Genomic DNA, 23354 nt, shown 5'->3' with positions numbered 1-23354 from the left:
TGAGTAGTGAAAGCTAGACCACCGGCCAGAAGGAGAGCGGTAAAAAATGTGTGACCTCCTGTCACCCATACACCCAGTACACTGGCACCTGTGCATTTATATAGGGCTTGACTCCACCCTGCCCCCTTGTGGCCAAGCCAAATATAGGTCACCCTGTGCACACAGTACAAACAGTGACTCAAATTAACCCCAGCCTAATCGAAAGAAAAATGGCTCCTACAACTAGCGTTTATTAATACTTTATCAATCAGTAATATTCAGCTTTTGCCGACGCGGGGCTTGAGCTTCGTGCTCCTCAAACTCCTCGTCCGATTCCGGGTCCAACACATGCGGCTGAACGCGCTGTATCTCCATGATGAATAAAAGTTTATTCCTGCCACTATCAGGGTGCACGTCTGTCTCCCCCTCCCTCCCTGAGATGGCGGAGGAAGGGCGGCTCACTCAGAGCCTACGTCACGTTTGGAGGGCGGAGCCTGTGCTTTCTCAGGACGGGCGGGGGGAGGAGCAATAGTCATTCATTCATAGTTCCTGGTCTGTGACTGACTCCAAGAAATACATAAGAAATTCATAACTATTGTGTAATGGATGTTCCAAAACCCAAATTGTGCTTGTTTATGTGCAGAAGATACAATGTGAAAAGAGTTATTTTGCATGAGATGGGCCTTTAATTAATGGGATGGCATCACAGATTCGGCTCCTTATCTCTGCAAAACATCGTCTCTCTTGTTGTCAATCTTTGTAATGTGATTTAAAACATAATTTATCCAATTAACAATTAATACATAAAAAATGTAAAAAGTTTGGTGTTTAAATATGACAAGACACAGAGGCTGGCATCACAGGAGCAGCTCTGCTGCCTCTGGTGTAAACTGAAAGTTTTAAAAGTATGTAGTGTATACTGACGCTCCTGGCTCCTGTTGCTGACACTCCTGGTGTAAATTCTGGGTTAAAATTATTTCAGCCTTTCTGAATCCTGACAGGATGGTTTAGGTTGTCCAGGTTGATTTTTGAGGAGGTAGCAGCATTATAACATGACTTAAAGCTCACAAGAGTCCATTTTCTCATTTTGTGTAATATCAGACCTTTAAAAAGTAGGATTCTGATAATTAATACTTTAAATATACTCGCACAAATGAAAATTGTCACACCACAAAACAGCACAAATAAAATACAAATGTTTCGTATAATTTTCTGCCTGTTTTGAGGCTGTTTAACATTTTGAGGGGCTGGACAATGTTGTTGGCCGAAAATAAAACTGATAATATCTTAAGAACCATAATCAGCCAAAGAAAACTTTCAGCAGCACAAACGAAACACAAACGAATGACGCCATTTTGGACCGTTTTAGAGCATTTTGAAGCTTCCTGGGGCTTGACTGACCCCAATTTGGCCTATAAAAGAATTGCTAAAATCTCCAAAACTAAAGCAGCACAAACTGATTGCAGAAGAGCGTTTGTCCACTGATGCGAATGTTGACAGTTCAAATCCCCCTCTCGACATAAACATCACTGGTTAATCAATCAAATCCACTGACCCACAGGTTGGCTGGTGTGATTCCTGGCTGTGTGTGTGTGAATAGGTGAGTGGATCCTTGTTGTTAAGCGCTTTGAGTTCCTTGAAGCTGGTTTCAAAACAAAACGGAACAGAACTTGCTTGTCTCTAGTGGTTTTGTTGTCAAGCTGAGCGGTTTATGTGCATATATAAGTGGGGGGGGTGTTACCTCTTGTAGCTGGGGCTCTTTCTTCTTTGCTGACATGTTCAAAAGTTTCTCCAAGGAGCTGTAGTACTTCTCTGTTTCTTTCTCGTACTTCTTTTTTCCTGCCTGCGAAAAGGAGACATAAACAAGACGCATTTTAAAGACGGAAAATGATCGAATAAACAACAATTTCAAAATGTGCAGATGGTGTATTCGCTCTGCGTTTAGCTGAAGTGTTTGGTAAGTCAGTAAAGTAGTGGGCGTGTATGGGGATATGATAAAACAGGAATTTAAATGCAGGAGAAGAAAGATTAAACATGCATGAATCACTCTAAATATAACTTGGAGTGGGTAAATGAGGGGGAAAACAATGATAATATGGTTAAAAGCTTTGCATAATATTTCCCTTTTAACACTGCCAATAAAAGTAATTATAGAAAAAGAGGATGATTTATGATAATTTGGCTTTGTCTAAAAATGTCTGAAGTTTAGTGTAATCTTTTACTATTTTGAAATTGGGACGTTTAAAAGGTTCAGTAACTCTGTAGAGGTGACACGTTACCTGCATGTGCCCACGGAAAAATTAAGTTACCGTATTTTTCAGACTATAGTCGCACTGTTTTTCATAGTTTGGGTGTTTCCTGTGACTTATATATTAAAATTTTCACACTCAAGCAGCAAAAGCACTGTCACTTGGCTCTACTGCGCATGTCTCCTGCAGAAAGAGCCTCTGTCCTGTCTGTATCATGTCAGTCCATCGCACCATTACTTCTGCACCAATTTAAACAAACTTATTAATACGACTGAGAAGACTAAACACCAATACCCCTATAAAGAAAATAATATTTTGCAGATTACAAGCTGCAAGTTGTGAAATCTGCAGCTGAAAACAGTAAACGAGCAGCAGAAAGAAAGTTTGGAGTGAGAGAGAAACTTGTGACACCAGGAGGATGCACCATGAAACTTTCCTGAAGTCACTGGATGGATGGACAAAGCCTGGACTTCAGTGACAGTGAAACCATCCTGTCGGGATTCAGAAAGACCCGAATAATTCTAACTGGAACTGATGCTGAGTCTGACGACAGCGACACAGAAGAGGAAGCGGCGCTCTGTTTACCTCCGGAGGTCGTGGAGTTGCTCTGAAGTGACTTGAATTGAATGGATTTTTGGAATGTGGGGAAGTTTATCCCTTTTGGGAGAGAGTACTAGAATGTATAAAAAGGTGGATTGGTAAAACTATACCCAGGTCACCAAGATGATGTTTACTTGGGGATAAATCAGTAATGCCAGGGGTAACAAAATGTGAGTATGTGGTTTTAAAGGTGGGGGTAATAACTGCAGCATGGGTCATTCTTGGTGTATGGAAGGATCCTTCTCCTCCAGACTTTAATAGATGGATGGACAATTTGATGAAAATAGTCTCATATGAGAAATTATTGGTTAAGTTGAACGATAACATGGACATTTTTGTAAAATCTTGGACACCTGTTTTTGATTGAAGTGCCTGTGACAGGTTTGACTGCTCAATTTACCAAAACACATTTGAAACTGGTACATTAGGAAAACAAATCTTTGTTTTTGGCCTTTATGGATGTGGTATGGATTTGGCCTTTTAATTTAGAATTGAAAATAATTGTACTTGTAACAGGTTAAACTGAGTGGAAATTAGAGAGGTGTGGAGGCTTGTCACAGGCACTTTGACATTTTTATCTTATCGTTTATTTTTTCTCTGGAATGCACTTGCATATGCATATGTACAGATAAATTTGTTGTTTTACTCCTTCGGCCCAAAGTAATGTGCTGCTGTCTGTTATATTATATGTTATGTGGTAAAAATGGTAAAATATAATACAAACTTGAATAAAAAAAAATAAAAAAAGAATTGAATGGATTTATTGATTTGGAGTGAGATGGAGAGTTTGTTAAACTTGTTCTGTTCTGTTGTTTATGTTATAGTTTATCTGAAGAACTGTTCATATGTGACGTTAACAGTCTGTTGTTCTCTCTTCTATTGTTTTTACTAGAACTTGACTTTCAAGATGAAATGTTGCTTCCTGGTCTATGATTTTATAAAATACAGTTCCCCCAAAAAGTGCGACTTATATGTTTTATGCATTTTTTGGCTGGTGCAACTTCTACTCTGGAGCGATTTATAGTCCGAAAAATACGGTAAAACTATTTTATGGAATATTCCTCACAGAGACAGATCCGGTTTATTTCATACAGTGAAGGATTATAAGCAGAGAAACATTTCCATGAGAACAAGGAGGAAGAGACACAAGCCTGCTCACTGTAAGGACGCATTCTTGTAAAGTTTGGCAGTCCAATAAACACATAAGAAAACATGCTTTTATATACTTTCGGCAAAAAGGTTACATACTGTGGCTTTAACTATTGCAATTAGCGTTTAAACATTCTTAAAGAGTGGATAGAGAGTGCCTAATAAACAAACTAAATCTTACACAACATAAAAAGCTGAAGTAATTGTAAAATATTGCAAAATGTCTGTTCTGTTTGGTAAATAATGCTTTTTTTTTTTAAGTAAATAATAATTCCCACTGCACAAAATTTGCAATCCACACTTTGTTACTGTGTGGTTTTAAATCGACTTAGATTTATTTAGACAAACTTTATTGATCCACGAGGGAAATTATTTGGACACAGTAGCTCACACAACACAATATAATCGAGTAAAAATACAAATGGTAATAATAAATTCTAATTAAGTAGCAAAAAAGAGCAAGAGACAGGTGTAAATAAGGCATGATTATACAAATGTAAATGTACAAGTCAAAATAAAATAGAAAAATAAGTAATAAAAGCTAAATAATCTGAGTTTTAAACAAGAGTTAGTGTATATGTGAGTCAGATCAGAGATATGTAGTGTCATACGTTACCCTGACTGCTCCGAGCTGCTCTTTCCTGAACTTCTCCAGGGGCTTCATTAGCGTCTCAGTGATGTTTCTCATCTAAACAAACAGAACACACATACACACACACACACACACACACAGACACAGAGAGAGTAAGACAATGCCTCTATTATAGCTCCACTTTACCACAGTCATTAATATTTCAGATGACTCAACATGTTTGGATTTTGGATTTTAAGCGCTTGTTTCCACTGTGTGTTAAGTAGCTCGCATGGTTATGGCTGCATGCTTTAGGGAAAAAAAGGATTAATGTCACACTTTTATGTTTAAAATAGAGAGACCAGACGTTCCTATTTACCCGGGACAGTCCAACTTTTGAGCTCTGTGTCCCCTGTCCCAGCAGATTTATACAAAACCAGCGATTTGTCCCAGTTATATACAAGAAATGTCCAGATTTTTGACCAATCTGATCTAAAAAAGGACTAAACTATGACTAAACCAGGACTAAAACAGGACTATCACAATTTTTTGACTAATCTGATCCCTGCCAACAGGAAGAAGAAGCATAAATTGTCATTTGTTTACCCAAAATACAGAAATCCATGTTTGCAAATGACTATAAAAAAAAAAAAAAAATGCAGCGACCCTGAAGTCAGAATCAGAATTTATTTGTCATTTCAGCATAAAAATACGCAAAAACAAAATACTACACTCAGGCCCAGGTCAACAGCAGCGTAAATAATACTAAGAATAAATAATTTAAAATATTGTATGACAAAAACAGCCCCCACCCATTTTCTAAAGTGCGTTCCAAGACATTGCCGTCTTTTAAGGTGCATTAGTGTCCGAGCTTTCTGACAGAATTGATCTGTCTAAAGGCATCAAGGTAATAACTGGTCTGTAGTCTGGTGGTCCTGGCCCGTAGGTGGCGCAATCTTCTGCACACAATTTTATTTACCATCCCAACCCAGGCGTGTCTCAGTGTTTAGAATTTTTAAAATCTGGTTTAAAATGGCAATATTTTTGATTTTTCTGATCCATGTTCTTACGTTTCCTCATCACAAACAGACCTGGAGTTGTGTTTTGTTTCATTCACATGTTTAACACACAAACCCTGCAGATTTAGGCTGAGTTCTTCTCTCAAATGGAAAACACTCTGTTCCAATTTGTGATGTTCGTGTGGTAAAAAAGGTTTGTGTTTTTAAACTCCATACACCTTCCGCACCGCGTGGATCATGTCTCATGTTATTAGGTTCTTTTTATAGACCAAGAGTTGTTTTTCATACCTGACAGTTTCGACTGAACTTAATAACATAAAATATCAGAAGATCAAATTAATCTCATTGGATCATGTTTTCTCGCGTACACTGCATGGACCGCACCTTCTTCTGTACGACACACGGGCCACGTCACTAAACCAGAACTAAACCAGGACTGAACCAGGACTAAACAATGACTAAACCAGGTCTAAACCCAGGACTAAATCAGGACTAAACCAGGACTAAATGAGGTCTAAAAACAGGACTAAACCATGTCTAAAACCATGTCTAAACCACGTATAAACCATGTCTAAAACCATGTCTAAAACCAGGACTAAATGAGGTCTAAAACCAGGTCTAAAACCAGGACTAAACCAGGACTAAACCATGTCTAAACCATGTCTAAACCAGGTCTAAAACCAGGACTAAATCAGGACTAAACCAGGACTAAACCATGTCTAAACCAGGTCTAAAACCAGGACTAAACCATGTCTAAACCATGTCTAAACCACGTATAAATCATGTCTAAAACCATGTCTAAAACCAGGACTAAATGAGGTCTAAAACCAGGTCTAAAACCAGGACTAAACCAGGACTAAACCATGTCTAAACCAGGTCTAAACCAGGTCTAAAACCAGGTCTAAAACCAGGACTAAACCATGTCTAAACCATGTCTAAACCAGGTCTAAAACCAGGTCTAAAACCAGGACTAAACCAGGACTAAACCAGGACTAAACCATGTCTAAACCAGGTCTAAAACCAGGACTAAACCAGGTCTAAACCATGTCTAAACCATGTCTAAACCACGTCTAAACCATGTCTAAACCACGTCTAAACCATGTCTAAAACCAGGACTAAACCAGGACTAAATGAGGTCTAAAACCAAGACTAAACCAGGACTAAACCATGTCTAAACCAGGTCTAAAACCATGACTAAAACCATGACTAAACCAGAACTAAACTATGTCTAAACCATGTCTAAACAGCACTAAATCAGGACTAAACCAGGTCTAAGAACAGTTCTAAAACCAGGACTAAACCATGTCTAAACCAGATCTAAACCAGGCCTAAAACTAGGACTAAAACAAGGCCTACAACCAGGACTCCGGACGCCCTCCGAAATATTGTCAGACATAAAACCGGTCCATGACGTAAAACTACACGTATACGATTTTTTTCGTTAAAATTACAGGATATTTTGTTGTTTATCGGGAACAATCTTGTAGTAAAATACCTGCAGTCTTTGCGATTTGATCTTTGTGTCAACTCAAACTGCGATTCCGATTCGTTTGTAACATAGAGTATTGTTCAGCTCTGTCGTTGTTATTGTTATATTGATGTTTGCTCTTACGCAATGGACGTGTAATGTTATACCGAACCCAAAAGTGAATGAATAATAATGACTCCTGACTCCTTAGATTACACACGTATAACAGATAAAGCAGCGTTTTCTTGGCTGGAGTTGAGTTGAGTTTCGTTCACAAACCCTTGATGTTTAACAGCAGCATTCTTTGACTATTACAAAAACATTTATATAATATTGTTGTGTAATGGCAGCTGGATACAATCAGACTGTATGTGTCGTACAATAAAGTCAATAAAAATGTTTAAGTGTAAGCAGTGTGTCGTTCATTCATTCGTTTTTCAATATAAAACCAAAAATAAGAAAATGACAAAAACAGCTATTTGCTTCATTATTTGTCTCCAAAACCAAAATGACAAAAACAGATAATGATTTGTTTTTTTCAGTTTTTGATTTTGTGTTTAAATGAAAAATGGAAAAAAAAACAAAAAACAGATAATAGCTTAAACTCTGATCCCGGACTGAACCCAGGACTGAACTCAGGACTGACCCCAGGACTGACCCCAGGACTGATCCCAGGACTGATCCCAGGACTAAACCAGGACTAAACCAGGACTGAACCAGGACTAAACCAGGACTGAACCAGGACCAGACTAAACCAGGACTGAACCAGGACTGAACCAGGACTGAACCAGGACTAAACCAGGACTGAACCAGGACTAAACCAGGACTGAACCCAGGACTGACCCCAGGACTGAACCCAGGACTGACCCCAGGACTGATCCCAGGACTGAACCCAGGACTGATCCCAGGACTGATCCCAGGACTGAACCCAGGACTGATCCCAGGACTGATCCCAGGACTAAACCAGGACTAAACCAGGAACCAGGACTAAACCCAGGACTAAACCAGGACTGAACCAGGACTGAACCAGGACTAAACCAGGACTAAACCAGGACTGAACCAGGAGTAAACCAGGACTGAACCAGGACTGAACCAGGACTGAACCAGGACTGGACCAGGACTAAACCAGGACTGGACCAGGACTGAACCAGGACTGAACCAGGACTAAACCAGGACTGAACCAGGACTGAACCCAGGACTGACCCCAGGACTGACCCCAGGACTGATCCCAGGACTGATCCCAGGACTGATCCCAGGACTAAACCAGGACTGAACCAGGACTGAACCAGGACTAAACCAGGACTAAACCAGGACTGAACCAGGACTAAACCAGGACTGAACCAGGACTGAACCAGGACTGAACCAGGACTGGACCAGGACTGGACCAGGACTAAACCAGGACTAAACCAGGACTGAACCAGGACTGAACCAGGACTAAACCAGGACTAAACCAGGACTGAACCTGGACCAGGACTGAGGAACCAGGAGTAAACCAGGACTGAACCAGGACTGAACCCAGGACTGATCATAGGATTGCACCAAGACTGATCCCAGGACTGAACCAGGACTAAACCAGGACTAAACCATTTTCAGTCCTGGTCTGGTTCCGGTCAGCACAAGCAGAATTAATACATGAGGCAAACTGTCGATTTTTCAGAAAATTAATGGATTTTAAGTGCGCCTTATAGTCTGAAAAATACAGTACACAAGTTGTAAAGCCTGCCTAAGATCATTTTACTTCTCATGTGAAATTTACTCAAATCATTATAACAAATTCTTAATTTAAGTCATTTTAAATTTATGATTTTAGTTTTTGTAGAGTAATTCCACATATCTTGCTTCATATATTTCATGTTCAATCCACTCTACTTTATTTTTATAGCACATTTTATAAACAAAGACTGTTTCCAAAGTGCTGCACAATACAATAAAAACATAATAAAATCAACTGAATAAAAACAAATAAATAGTCAATCAAAAAATCTATAAAACAAACCAATAAAAGGCAACAGAGGACTTCTGTCTGTATGTCTATAAAACTTCACTTTCAAAACATTAAATCAAAAGGTGTGTCCCAACTTTTGACAGGTTGTGTGTGTAAGCCGAGACAAACCAAACGCAAATATTTTAAATCATTCTATTGTGGGTTGATATTAATGTTTTTTGACGGCTGAATTGAGCTGAATGAGAAAAGAAAACACGGGGACTTTATCGTTAAGGTGGCTCCTGGAAATGTTCTCGTGGTAAAAGAGGAGCGGCTTAATTTCAGCAAACAACAACAACAACAACAGCTACAGCTAATTATGCAAGAAGCACAGTGACATATTTATGAAAATATTGGTGAAAATTAAGGCGTCTCTTATTCTGACCACTTTTTTTTTAGCTTAAACGTTTGGTTTTGTTGTGGTTAAAAAGAAGAAAAGCATAATATAGCTCTGATGTTTTGCAAAGTGACAACCAAAATGCACTTTGGCTGTAATTTTAAGATATTAATGCTCAGAATATTATTGCAAACTCAGCCAATTACAGAAATACTGACACATTTAAACACAAAAATTTAAGTAACTCAACTGAGATTTACCATTATACGTACAAATGCATGTATACTTTTTAGAACGTTTATAGAAGCAAAATGGAACTTTTTTCCTTCTTTCTATTAAGGGTGTGCAAAAATATTGAAAGATCAATATATCGTATCGTTTTATGTGGTGATACAGTATCGATATCGTGGGCTGCTGTATCGATATATCGCCAAGAGTATTTTTTTGGTTTATTTTACTAAATTATTTTGTCACAGCTGCAGTTTTGTTGCTTGTTTATTTGAAGGAAACTCGTTCATGCGACACATTTGACATTTTCAGTGTTTTGATGATTAAAATGTTTGTGTTTCATATGAACTTTGCACAAGAAGTGGTTTAACAAAGACTATTAGGGCCTGTTTACACGACAACGCTTGCGGGCAAAAACGACAAAATATTTTATTGGAAGTGCCTTTCGTTTAGACGGTGACGGCGTTTTGGGGGCTTAAAAAAAAAATCTGAAACCACCCTCCAGAGTGGAAAAGTTGAATAAGCTCCACCGTAGCATTTCCGTCTCCACTGCCCAAGACGCAAAACTCTGTCGCATACACGTTTATGTCACATACATCACCACCGAGCCGCCTGACATGCAAACCCAATTGAATTCCACACACTTTTGCGTTACCATATGCACGCAGATTTCATCCCGAAAACGCTCGTCTAGGATAAAAACTGAAGACGCGACGCCACTTTTGCGTCTTCTGTTCAGACCGTCGTCATATAAACGTGGCTTTAGTATCACAGCCACGATTTAGACATTATTTTTATTGAACTGTATCGAATCGATTTGAAATATATCGTATCCAATCAGAAGTGCACTCTTTAATCCAGCGGCGATGTTTGTTTTCCTCTGTCCCAAAGACGTTTGACCCATCCCAGTGCATTATGTGGTTCTCTCTTTTACAGCGGTCATTAAAGAAGCAATCGAAATACGGAAATGTGCCCACGGGACGATAAACCGGGACGAAGGGGCTTTTTTACTCTCACACACCTGGGATACTGTCCTGAGGAGGTCGGACTGCAGGTGGCGCTGTCTTCCTGCCTCCACAGGTAGGAAGACAGCGCCAAAACATCACGTGACTCTGAGGAAGACCACAGGGAGCAGTCGAAACTGTCAGGTATGAAAACAAACTCTTGGTCTGAAAAAAGAACCTAATAAAAAATTATCGGAAAACCAAATGAACCTTAAAGGTTGTATAGAGGATTTTTTAAGGGAAGTGAAATACAGCGACAGTCCTTTTTCAAATGTTGCGCATGCGTGACACCACCTTCCCTCAGTAGAAACACCTCCTCTCGCCTCTTTACTCTAGAAATCACGCTTGTTTACATCCAGTGTGTGTTCAGAATTACCGTTGAAGTGACCTGTCTAGAAATAATTTAGCGACCGACGCGTCTTTAGTTTTTAGACTCTTCGTCTGCTTCATTCGCGCCATCGCTGGAAGGAATCTCCAAAAATCACCTCAGTTTGTCTTCGCTCCTTTTCCCCTTCTCTTCTTCTTTCAGCGACCTCAAAAACCGACTTTCTTTGGCGGCGAACTGGTCGTGGATTCTCGTCCGCCATCGCAACAAACGATTTGTGAGGAAGCGACAGTTTGAAAAAGCCTCTAAGAACCGCTGCATAAACCACATAATCCCCGCGCGCCGACGAGTCAGTTACACTAGAAACGTAGGGAGTTTGATTGACGACCTAACAGCCAATAGATAAAGAGGCAGCCTCGTTTTCTATTGGCTGATGTTTATCTGGCCTCAACACGTTCACAGTTGATAGATTTTCTTTTTTTTTTTTTTGGGTCATCGTAATTACAAGGCTGCTGCGTCTCTCTAATGGTATTTTAAACTTTTGATGACAATTTGAAACAAACAAAAAAATCCTCCATACAACCTTTAATGGACTAGAGGTCAGCAATTCCAGGGTTGAAATTATCCAAATCATTCTAGTGAAAGTGTGGAGTCCTTTATGTGTTGATCATTTCTGTTTTGAGAGAAGAACTCAGCCTAAATATGCAGGGTTTGTGTGTTAAACATGTGCTCCAGGTAGATTTTGGATGAGAAAACAACATGATAACAGAGCAGAAAATAGGATAATATGGGCCCTTTAACTTTTACAAATGTGGTAAGATGCCAACCCAACTGTACCCTAAAGCAACAGTTTGACAGACTAGAAAATGTGAACGGAAAACACCCTTCTGACTTGACTCGAGGTTATGTCATTCTCTCTCATAACTCTCTCAAAGGAACCAGGACATCTAACTTTTTTTTTTTTGCTTTGGCCTGTATTTTCCAGCAGATCCTCTCATGCTTCAGACATGCCTCGGCCTGCCCTCCCCGTCTCCGTACTCTGCACTCTGATGTCATCCCGCCGGGGCTGGGCCGGGACTGAGCTCAGTGTTTATACCACCAAGATCTGTGTCTCGCCCACTTCAGACACTGCACTCAGTCATGCACACCACCGGCCATACGTTTAGACACACTTTAGAAATGAAGTGAATGGTTTTGCTTTAGTTTCAGTTTGGAGATGAACATGAATGAACACATGCAATGCGGTAAAGAAAAAAAAAAAAGAGTGTAATGACCATATTTTTGGGACAATAAGGCACACCGGATTATAAGGCACAATATCAATAATGTTGAATTATCTCGTCTATCTTGATACTTAAGTTGCACTGGATTATAAGGTGAACTAAGTAAAACAAACAGATGACACTTGAGATTGATCCTTAGTCCAGGCGTCCACGATCCATTGGCAGATCGTGGCGTAATTCGTCCGGCGTTGCCTCCCTGCCTTAGTGAATGTGTATTATTAATGTGAATGTGGGTGGATCATTTAAGTTTGTTTTTTTTATTTCCTGCGAGGACGGCTCAAATATACAGTGAGTAATAATGTGTTTAATGCAACTTTGTGCACATTTGTTTACGTTTTACTGAAATGAAACTTAAAATCACATGACTCATTTGCATAAACTATAACTGCCGGAAAAAAAGTGATTTTGACAGATTTTTGAGAGTCGTGTACCACATAAAATCGGTTCAAGGTCAATAAATACAACCAGAATTAACATACATAAGGCCCACCGGATTATTAGCCAGGCTGGCGCCACCTAGTGCCTCCACATAATTTCATTTCCAGCAACTAGGTCAGGAATTGGAATACACTACGGTTCACAAAAACCCTGGAAGTGCGAGTTCGGGCACCAGCCAATCAGCTAAGACCCATATATTCTGTGTTGGTAACGATTCCCGAAATCGAGGATTCATCGCCGGAACAAAGAGAATGTTTGGTGAAAGGCTAAAGACGTTATTGTCCTTCTTCCTACGGGATTTGGGAAAAGCTTAATATACCAGTTGGCCCCGCTAGCAGCGCATTACATACGTTACGACCAAATAGCAGCGATTGGTTAAATAAAAAAAAAGTTCCCGCCTACCGTCGAGCGAACGAATCCTAACACTGCCAGGGCAGACAGTTTCCATGAAGTGAAACCGGCTGATGAATCAGACTACTGGATTATAAGGTGCACTGACAATTTTTTGAGAAAATTAAAGGATTTAAGTGCGCCTTTTTGTTCGAAAAATATGATAATAAAGTACATATATATTCACATTCATCACTATCTACCCTTTTCTTTGATCACTGCTCTAACAAACCCTGACAAGGCCTGAGAAGTGAAAACCATTTCAGGTGACTCATAAAGCTCACTGAGAAAAGGCCACATGTTTACAGAACTGTCAACAAAGCAAAGGGTGACTAATGGGAGGAATTTGAATAAAACATATAAAACATATTTAGTGTCAACATGTCCACATAATTTCATACATCGTATATGTGATGTCTTCAGTGTGTAAATACAAACTGTATTTCACATGGACATAAAACTGGACACAGCGCAGCAGCTGAAGCAGAGCGAGCGACTGAGGCAGTGACAGACTAATGACCGTTCTCCAGACGTGTGATGTAACCTCCACACCGGGGCCAGAGCTGTCCAAACCTCTGCCACATACTGAAACATGTTTGAAGCGCAGGGCCACAGAGTGATGTCATTACTGGGAGTCTTTGAAATAGAGGCATTTAACACAGCTTTGACAGAGACGCTACACTTTTAATAACACTAGAACCATTCATTTTAGACCTGTATCATGATGCAATGTGACGTTATTCAAGCTGTAAAAATACTTACATTTGCGGTTAAAGTACTGCCTATGATCCATCGACGGTATAAAAAAGTGGACTTAGGCTGCGTTCAGACTGCAGCCTGAAGTGACCCAAATCCGATTTTTTGGCCCCTATGTGACCTGTATCTGATCTTTTAATGACAGTCTGAACGACACAGATCCGATTTTTTCACATGCGACCCAGGCCACTCTGATATGTGCCCCTAAAACTGATACATATCTGATCTTTTGACATGCGACTTCAGTCTGAACGGCCAAAGCGCATTCATCCACCTACACGTTATCAACAAGCCACAAATGTACACAAACGTTCTTCTCATCATACAAAAATTGTTAATGAACTCCGTGTCACTGAAGCGAAGCACATCGCCACTCACCACTCTTGGCTCCGTCTCCACATCCACAAGTTCCTTTCAACGGACTGTCCCACAAAACACCACGGCCAAAAACCTCGTCCTTCTCCTTCTCAATCTCCTCCTTAAAATAAGTAAGTTGTTCATGTTCTGGCTCCGGTACGAGAGGAACTTTAAAAACGCCAGGTGCTCAATGCTCGTGTCCATGTTTGGACGACTTCCATAAACACAGAGACGCTCGCTGCGGTTGACGTCGTCGTCGTTCTCCAGTGCACATGCGGGACACTTTTGGGCTGTTTGACGTTCACACTGGAGTCACATACAAGTCGTATTTAATTGGAAATGTGAACGACCTCGAAAAAACATCGGATTTCACAAAAAAATCTGAATTGAGCGTTAAGCCCTGCAGTCTGAACGTAGACTAAGTGAGTGTGACGTTACCCACAGTGTTCAGCGCCGCTCAAATGAAGCTCGCGAGGCTCACGGTTACAGGAGTGAATTTGGAGCCAGGCTCTATATTATGAATAAGATTTTTCTGATTGACAAAACAGCAAGAAAAAAAAAACTCAGGATCATGTAGAGCGGATTAATACGGACATTTTAAGACCAAAATGATGAGGCACATTGCAGCAGTCACAGAGAGAGGGACGGCAATGTTCCAATGTAAGTCAATTGGAGCCAAAGTCAGAAGGAGCCGGAAGAGCCGTATATGAACTTCCTATTTGGAACACGGAGGCTAGTACATCATTTATATATACAGTCTATGCTACGATCATATGGGCCAATTCAGCAGGAGGTCTGAGAGCCGCATTTGGCCCCCGGGCAACAATCTGGACACACCTACTCTAAACTAAACTATGGCTTACACAGATTGACCTCTCAAAGCTTTTCGTTTGGAGCAGGATTCTTGACTCACTTAAGTAAAGATTAAACAACGAGGATCAGAGCGTCACACTGTTTTAACTCTGCACTGACACAGAGTCTAGAACAAAGTGCTTTAATCCACTGTTTCCCAAAGACTGGGTCGTGACCCTCAGCTGGGTCGCAAGAGATTTTTTTTCGGGTCGCCTTGGGTCTGCATAGCCCGATTTATCAGCCGGTTTTACTTTGTTTCACTTCATACAAGCCGCCTGACCTCGCAGCCTTAGATTTCGTTCACTCGATGGTAAGCGGGTACTTTTTATCATTTAACCAGTCGCTGCTATTTGGTCGTGACGTATGTAATGCGCAGCTAACGGGCCTAACTGGTATATTAAGCTTTTTCCCAAATCCTGTAGAGAAGAAGGACAATAACGTCTTTCCCCTTGATGAAATTCACCAAACATTCTCTTTGTTCCGGCTTTAAATCCTCGATCTCAGGAATCATTGACAACACAGAATATGGATCTTCACTCTTTGGTTGGTGCCTGAACTTTCACTTTCGGGGTTTTTGCGAACTGTCTATTGTATTTTGATTCCTGACCTAGTCGCTGGTGAGAAATTAAACTGAGTGGAGGCACTAGGTGGCGCCAGCTTGGCCAGGGTCTGCATGTAGGTCAATTGAATGTTGAAAAGAAAAAGAAATGGGCTACAATTAAAGTCCAAATAGGCGACTTATGGATCCTTTTATTGCTGCTTTTTCCTGTTTTTCATTGTTTAAAACTTGAGTAATACTAATTGTTCAGAGAGACGTGATCAGTCAACAATAAAATATCCTCGTTAATGTTCAATAATGGTCAATCCACCTTTATTTACAAATAATGTCTACTGACTTGGGTTGCGAATGTTTGTAACTTTTAAAATACGGGTCCCCAGAAAAAAGTTTAGGCAACACTGGTTTAATCCACTTCCACCATGGTCCCACAAACTGAAAAAAGTTCACTTCTGAATCTAAGAAACATTTAGCGGTTTGTGGATGTTCAAAGCATTAGTTATTTCTGTTTTATTGAAGCTCGTCCCTCCTAACAGAAGTTCATTTGTTTGTAATTAGCAGTTTTTATTTTTGCAGATCCGGACTGCCTGTGGGGTTATTTTGAGGACCTTTTCCCATTCAGAAGATCTATTTATTTTGTTTTGAGAATTGTAAATCTCTATGGAAACTGTCCTATCTTCTCATCACCCTGAAACCCATGGATAATCGACTTTAACTGGTGCCAGCTGTGAAGAACACGGCATGCTGGGTAAAAAAAAAAAAAAAAAAAAAAAAACTCGCAAGATTCAGGCGCATGTGCAGAGCGGGAAAAAGCTGTAAGAGTGACATAAGCGAATTGTAATTTTTTTAAATCGAGGTTTAAGCAGTTAAAATGTGCCCAAAAACAGGATGCGAGGGGAAAATAGAAGAACAAATAGGCAAAAATACTGAATTATTGCAGCTGGATTTACTAAATTTTTGCAGTCTACATCTCGCTACTAACCAAGTCACCGTCATTACGTTACAAGCCGCTCAAATTAGGCTTTTATCAGGGAAAGATAGAAAATAAGAACGTGGTGTCAAAGTAAACTTGCAATGTCCTTTCAAAATACGTTCTCTAAAACCACTACAGTCGCGTCCAGGAACTTAGGGAATGGACTACAGAAAGTTTACAGCTGTGAAGGACAAATATAAAACACTTTAGTCAAGCAGCAACTTCTGAAGGAAAGGTGAATGGAGCAGATGAAAGTTAAATGGTGAGTAGTCTAATTACTGTATTTTTCGGACTATAAGTCGCACTTTTTTTCATGGTTTGGGTGTTTCCTGCGACTAATACTCCAGTGCGACTAATATATTAAAATTTTCACACTGACAGTCGCGAGAGGGCACTCTAAGTTTGTATGACAGTATCTGCTGCTCCTGTTCCTCCTGTGCCACTGTCACTTGGCTCTACTGCGCATGTCTCCTGCAGAAAGAGCCTCTGTCCTGCTGCAAGTCGTTAAATATTCAGCCGAAAACTGTAATCGAGCAGCAGAAAGAAAGTTTGGAGTGAGCTAGAAACTTGTGAGGGACTAGCAAAAAGCGGGGATGGAGAACACAGCTTCACGGTAATCAGGAGGGTGCGCCAACTTTCCTGGAAGTTATTGGACGGATCGGCAAAGCCTGGACTTCCATGACACTGAAACCATCCTGTCGGGATTCAGAAAGGCCGGAATAATTCTAACTGGAACTGATGCAGAGTCTAACGACAGCGACACAGAAGAGGAAGCGGCGCTCTGTTTACCTCCGGAGGTTGCGGAGTTGCTCAGAAGTGACACCGAGGATGAAGAATTGAATGGATTTCGTGATTTGGAGTGAGATGGAGAGTTTGTTAAACTTGTTCTGTTCTGTTGTTTATGTTATAGTTTATCTGAAGAACTGTTCATATGTGACGTTAACAGTCTGTTGTTCTCTGTTTTATTGTTTTTACTAGAACTTCACTTTCAAGATGAAATGTCGGTTCCTAGTTTCTGATTTTGTAAAATAAATTTCCCCCAAACAGTGCAAATTAAAGTCTTGTGCAGCTTATATATGTTTTTTTCTTATTCATTATGCATTTTTTGGCTGGTGCGACTTATACTCCGGAGCGACTTGCTATTGCTGTAACGCATCGTCTCTCTTGTTGTCAAATTTTGAACTGTGATTTAAAACATCCAAACAACAATGAATACATAAGTAATATAAAAGAGTTTGGTGTTTGAACGTGAGACTACACAGAGGCTGGTGTCACAGGAGCAGCTCTGTTGCCTCTGGTGTAAATTGACGCTCTTAAAAACACGAGCCGATGCAGATCTAAATTATGTGTCGTTAAAGCTCCTGGTATAAATTTTCACTAACAAAAAGCCCAGAGGAAGCTAGTACCGAAACATAGGTTTGCAAAAAGAGTAGTAAGTCCAGCTGTTTTGATTCAACTTCGTGATAATATCTTATTCCTGGACATCAAAAACCTCTTTAATTTAAAATACCAATAAAAAACTGAATGAGAAGTGTGTCAAGAGTTTTTTGGTGGTGTAAACGAGGGACATCCTGCTGCTTTGGTAATCCCCTGCTGGTATTCAGAGCCTGAATGTAACGCGGAAGTGGAGTCGCAAAGCAAAGGAGTCACACCGACCCTTAAAACGGACACGAGGCCAGGAAGTGTAAGGACATGACAAACACAAATCACCGCCAGGATGTGTTTCCTAGTGTCTCCTAATGTCACTGTGTTCGATAAAAGGAAAGAAAGTATATTTAAAAATGCCTTACAAGATGAATGCTTTGCTATTTTTGTCAGTACTCCAGGCGTAAGCTCTCAAAGATGGATTAAACTGCCTTTTTACAAATAAATAACAAAGTGTTGACAATATGAAATGATTTGAACGTTTGTTTTTCTTGCATCGCTCCTTCAGAAATCATTTCATTTTTCTCGTTCAATCTCATTTGGAACAGAGTGTTTTCCTTTTGAGACAAGAACTCAGCCTAAATACGCAGGGTTTGTGTGTTAAACATGTGTGAATGAAACAAAATACAACTCCAGCTGTGGTTTTGACGAGGAAACAACATTATGACATAGATCAGAGAAGAGCGTAATATGTGCGCTTTAATGAGAAACACTCCAATTGGGTCTAGAAAATGCAACTGCTCTGACTAAAATCGAGTTGCTGAACAAAAACCACCACACACGGGTATTTCCTGAGCAGGTTTTGACGGTCCATCAGCTTCTTTGGTCTTCCAGGTTCTCAAGAAATGCAGTATTTACTTCACTTCATGGAAACTGTCTGACCTTGCAGCATTAGGATTCGTTCGCTTGACGGTAGGCGGGTAATTTTTTATTTAACCAGTCGCTGCTATTTGTTCGTGACGTATGTAATGCGCCACTAACGGGTCTAACTGGTATATTAAGTTTTTCCCAAATCCCGTAGGAAGAAGGACAATAACGTCTTTCCCCTTGATAAAATTCACCAAACATTCTTTTTGTTCCGGCTTTAAATCCTCGATCTCAGAAATCGTTGCCAACACAGAATATATGACTCTTCGCTGATTGGTTGGTGCCCAAACTTGCACTTCCAGGGTTTTTGTGAACCATCTAGTGTATTCCAATTCCTGATCTAGTTGCTGGAGAGAAATGAAATTGAGCGGAGGCACTAGGTGGCGCCAGCCTGGTTATTATTTACTACAAAGAATATTCCTTTTTAAAAACCATTCAATATCTAGCCAGGCTGGCACCACCTAGAGCCTCTGCTCAATTTAATTTCTCTCCAGTCAGGAATTAGAATACACTAGACGGTTCACAAAAACCCCGAAAGTGTGAGTTTGGGCACCAGCCAATCAGCGAAGAGCCAGACATTCTGTGTTGTCAACGATTCCCGAGATCGAGGATTTAAAGCCGGAACAAAGAGAATGTTTGGTGAATTTTATCAAGGAGAAACACATTATTGTCCTTCTTCCTACAAGATTTGGGAAAAGCTTAATATATCAGTCAGCCCCATTAGTGTCGCATTACATACGTGACTATCAAATAGCAGCGACTGGTTAAATGAAAAAAAGTACCCGCCTACCGTCGAGCGAACAAATCCTAATGCTGCGATGTCAGACGGTTTGTACGAAGTGAAACTGGCTGACGAACCAGACTATTCAATTTCACCCTTTAGGACCCTTATTACACAAAATTCACTGTTGTGAGCTGGTCATGTTATAATGCTGTTACCTCATCAAAAACATATGTGGTGTTGTGTTTTGTAACCTTTTATTATTAGTCTAATTACATCTCAAAAGCTCAAAATGCTCTGTTCCACCTTGTGATGTTATGAAGCGGTAGTTTTCAAGTTAACAGCTCCTTTTACTAACAACTCCAGGACTGAAATCATCCAAATGATTCTAGTGAAGGCGAGTTTAAAAACACAGTGGAGCACTTCCTGTATTACCACATGACATCACAAGGTTTTAACAAAGTGTTTTTTGTTTGTTCGAGAGAAAAACTCAGCCTAAATCAGGATAGTTTGTGTGTTAAACATGTGAAAATGAAACAAAACTCCAGTCATGTTTCTGATGAGGAAACAACATAACATGGGCCGTTTAATGAGAAACACTCGAGTTGGATCTAAAACATTCAACAGCTTTATAATATTTAATATTATAATATTTTCAACAAAGAATATTTCTTTTCAAATACCATTCAATTCCAAACTTAAAGGTCCTATATTTACGCAAAATTGAATCTTATGAGCTAGTCATGTTATACTGCTGTTATGTCATCAAAAACATACCTGGACTTGTGTTTTGTAACATTTTTTTATTAGTCTAACTACATCTCTGAAGCTAAAAATGCTCAAATGAAGCGGTAGTTTTAAAGTTAACAGTTTCTTTTACTGGTAACTTCAGGACTGAAATTATCCAAATGATTCTTGTGAAGGTGTATGGATTTTAAAAACACAGCGGAGCACTTCCTGTATTACCACATGACATCACAAGGTGTTACAGAGTGTTTTTTGTTTGTTTGAGAGAAGAACTCGGCCTAAATCTGCATGGTTTGTGTGTTAAACATGTGAATGAAACAAAACTTCAGTTCATGTTCATGTTTTTGATGAGGAAACAACATTTTTACGGATCAGAGAATAATGTAACATGGGCCGTTTAATGAGAAACACTCGAGTTGGATCTAAAACATTCAACTGCTTTGATTATAATCACGTTTTTGGCCTAAACCACCACACAGGTATTTATTTCCCCAGCCGGTTATGACAGTCCATCCTCACCATCAGCTCCCTTTGGTCTTCCAGGTTCCTGAGAAATGCCGAGAACTCTTGTAAGGACTTATCTGCAAAAGAAGACAACCCAAATAAGGCCGTGAATGAAAACGTGCCGTCTCGGTGTTGACACAGGCAGCTGGCGAGGTCTTTATGATTATCAGATGTGCTTCGACCGCAGACCTTCGCCAAGGCTGCTCTTAGAAACTCACAAATAAATATTTACAGCAACATTCAGCCCTGGTGGCGGCATACCCGGCTCTTAGTGCGTACGGTGTTTGAGAAGGGAAACCATAGACTGTATAAAGAAGTGGACTGTGAGGGAGTTTGACGTCAGCCGTAGTGTTCGGCGCCAGTCAAATGAAGCTCACAGAGGCTGGCAGTTATGAGGGTGAAATGACATGGCTCAGTGCAACGTTTATAGAGAGAGGGGTGGCAATTTTTCCAACTACCAGGTTTAATTCTGAATAAAAATCATTTCATTCTGACTAAAATTTAATTCTGCTTTAAAAATATAAGCACACGAAGTAAGTTGGTGGTTTATTCCGATTTTAAAGCCAAATTAATTTGTTCCTCGATCATGTAAATGTTTATTCTTCTTAAAAATACTTCTGGGTCGATCATTCAGACGATCCAGCTCCACCAGTCCTGGCTTCGGACTTTCATCCACGTCTCTTTGGATTTGTGAGCGGGATGTGGGAGTGGGCTGAGGTAGAGCGGCCCTTGACACAGTTTGTCTTCTTCCTCTCTTCTCCGACACTCTTCCCTTCTCCTCCTCAGCCGACAGACGTAAAGCGTGATGAGACAATTCTCCAGCTGCTGCGCAATTATCATCGAAACCACTGCAGAAAAACTTTGGATCATGTTTGTGTCCGTGGAGTAACGACAAACCGAGATGACAGAAAAGCCGGTAGCAGCTGAAGTGTGTGTTTTCTTCCGGTCGACGTAAATACGTTCATGTCTCTGTCCAATCAGAACTCTTCCCACTCCCAGACGTTGAGCAGAATTAAATAAAGACGATTTAACGTGTTTTCCATGTAAACGTCAATTCAGAATTATTATTTCCATGTAAATCTTGAAGGAGAATATTTTAATTACAAACTATTTAATTCAGAATAATTAATCCGGAATCAAAAAACATCATGTAAACGTGGCCAGTGTAAATTTAATTGGAGCCAGAGTCAAAGTGCCCCATGGTCACTTCTTATTTGCAATGAAACTTTGTCCATTTATATACATATACATTACGGTCTATGGTTCTGGTTCAGCTCCAGTCAAATGAAGTTCAAGTAGCTAGCAGTTATAGGGGCGAATTTGGAACCAAATTCCATAATAGGAATAGGAGTATATATATATATGGACAAAATGGGGAAATGAAAATATCACAGGATCATGTAGAGGGGGTTAATATGGATATTTTAAGACCAAAATAACGAGGCTGACTTCAGCGGTTACAGAGAGAGGGGCAAAAAAATGTCAGCGTAAAGTGAACTGGAGCCAGAGTCGATGGAGCCAGAAGCACCCCCATTGTCATTTCCTATCTGAAATGTGTAGACTAGCAGTGTCCATTTATATACAGTCTATGGTTTAGCTCCAGTCAAATGAAACTCATCGAGATTGGCAGTTGAAGGTGCAAATCTGGAGTTCCACATTAGGAACCGGAATTTATTTATGGATAAAAAAGCTAAATAAAAACACCAGGATCATGCAGAGCAGGTTAATACGAATATTTTAAGACCAAAATGACAAGGCTCACCGCAACAGTTACAGACAGAGAGGTGAACATATTTCATTGTAAAGTGAAATGAACCCAGATTCGATGGAGCCAGAAACGCCCCCATTGCATTTCCTATCTGAAACACAGTGACTAGCAGTGTCCATTTATATATACAGTCTATGGTTCAGCTCCGGTCAAATGAAACTGACCAAGGGGTTACAGGGGCAAATTTAGAGCAGAGTTCCATATTAGGAATAAGAATTTATTTATGGACAAAATAGTCAAATAAAAACATTTTAAGACCAAAATGAGGAGCCTGAGAGCAGCAGTGACAGAGAAGACTGACGTTGAAACTGTAGAAACGCTCATGTTCACGTCCTATTAGTGAAAATATCACAATTTTCACAAGAAGAGACAATCTACGAGACTGGGTCAAAACAAGATTTTAACATACTTCTTAATCTGTGTATCATTTGTTCATTTGTTTTTCAATATAAAACCAAAAATAAGAAAATAAAAAACAATTATTTTCTTCATTATTTGTCTCCAAAACCAAAATGAAAAAAATAGATAACAGCTGTTTCACATTTACGTGACTTAAACTGACTGAACAATGAGTGCTGGTACGGGTCCGGATGTGCGCCTGCGTAGACTGTTGGGTGATCAGGACTGAGACCGGGACCAGACCGGGACCAGACCGGGACTGAGACTGGGACCAGACTGGGACCAAGACCAGGATTGAGACCTGGACTGAGACCGGGAGTGAGACCGGGAGTGAGATTGGGACCAGATCGTGACCAGACCGGGACTGGGCCAGGACTGAGCCAGAACTGAACCAGGACTAAACCA

At 40.1% G+C, this 23354-nt stretch overlaps 1 protein-coding gene across 2 annotated transcripts in view; it reads right to left on the bottom strand.

Moving 5' to 3' along the window:
• arhgap10 (Rho GTPase activating protein 10) overlaps positions 1-23354 on the bottom strand; it is a 275079-nt gene that overhangs the window by 182325 nt on the left and 69400 nt on the right. For both annotated transcript variants that reach the window (XM_055158167.1, XM_055158166.1), the window contains exons 3-5: positions 20798-20859; positions 4594-4665; positions 1721-1822 (exon numbers count right to left, since the gene is read on the bottom strand). In XM_055158167.1, coding sequence (XP_055014142.1) covers positions 1721-1822; positions 4594-4665; positions 20798-20859 — 236 coding nt within the window. The remainder of the gene's footprint in view (positions 1-1720; positions 1823-4593; positions 4666-20797; positions 20860-23354) is intronic.

This window comes from Boleophthalmus pectinirostris, unplaced genomic scaffold (assembly GCF_026225935.1).
Source record: "Boleophthalmus pectinirostris isolate CB_2022bp ecotype Guang Dong unplaced genomic scaffold, ASM2622593v1 HiC_scaffold_22, whole genome shotgun sequence".
NCBI classification, from domain to species: domain Eukaryota; kingdom Metazoa; phylum Chordata; class Actinopteri; order Gobiiformes; family Gobiidae; genus Boleophthalmus; species Boleophthalmus pectinirostris.
This window is presented reverse-complemented; position numbering and strand designations above follow the sequence as displayed.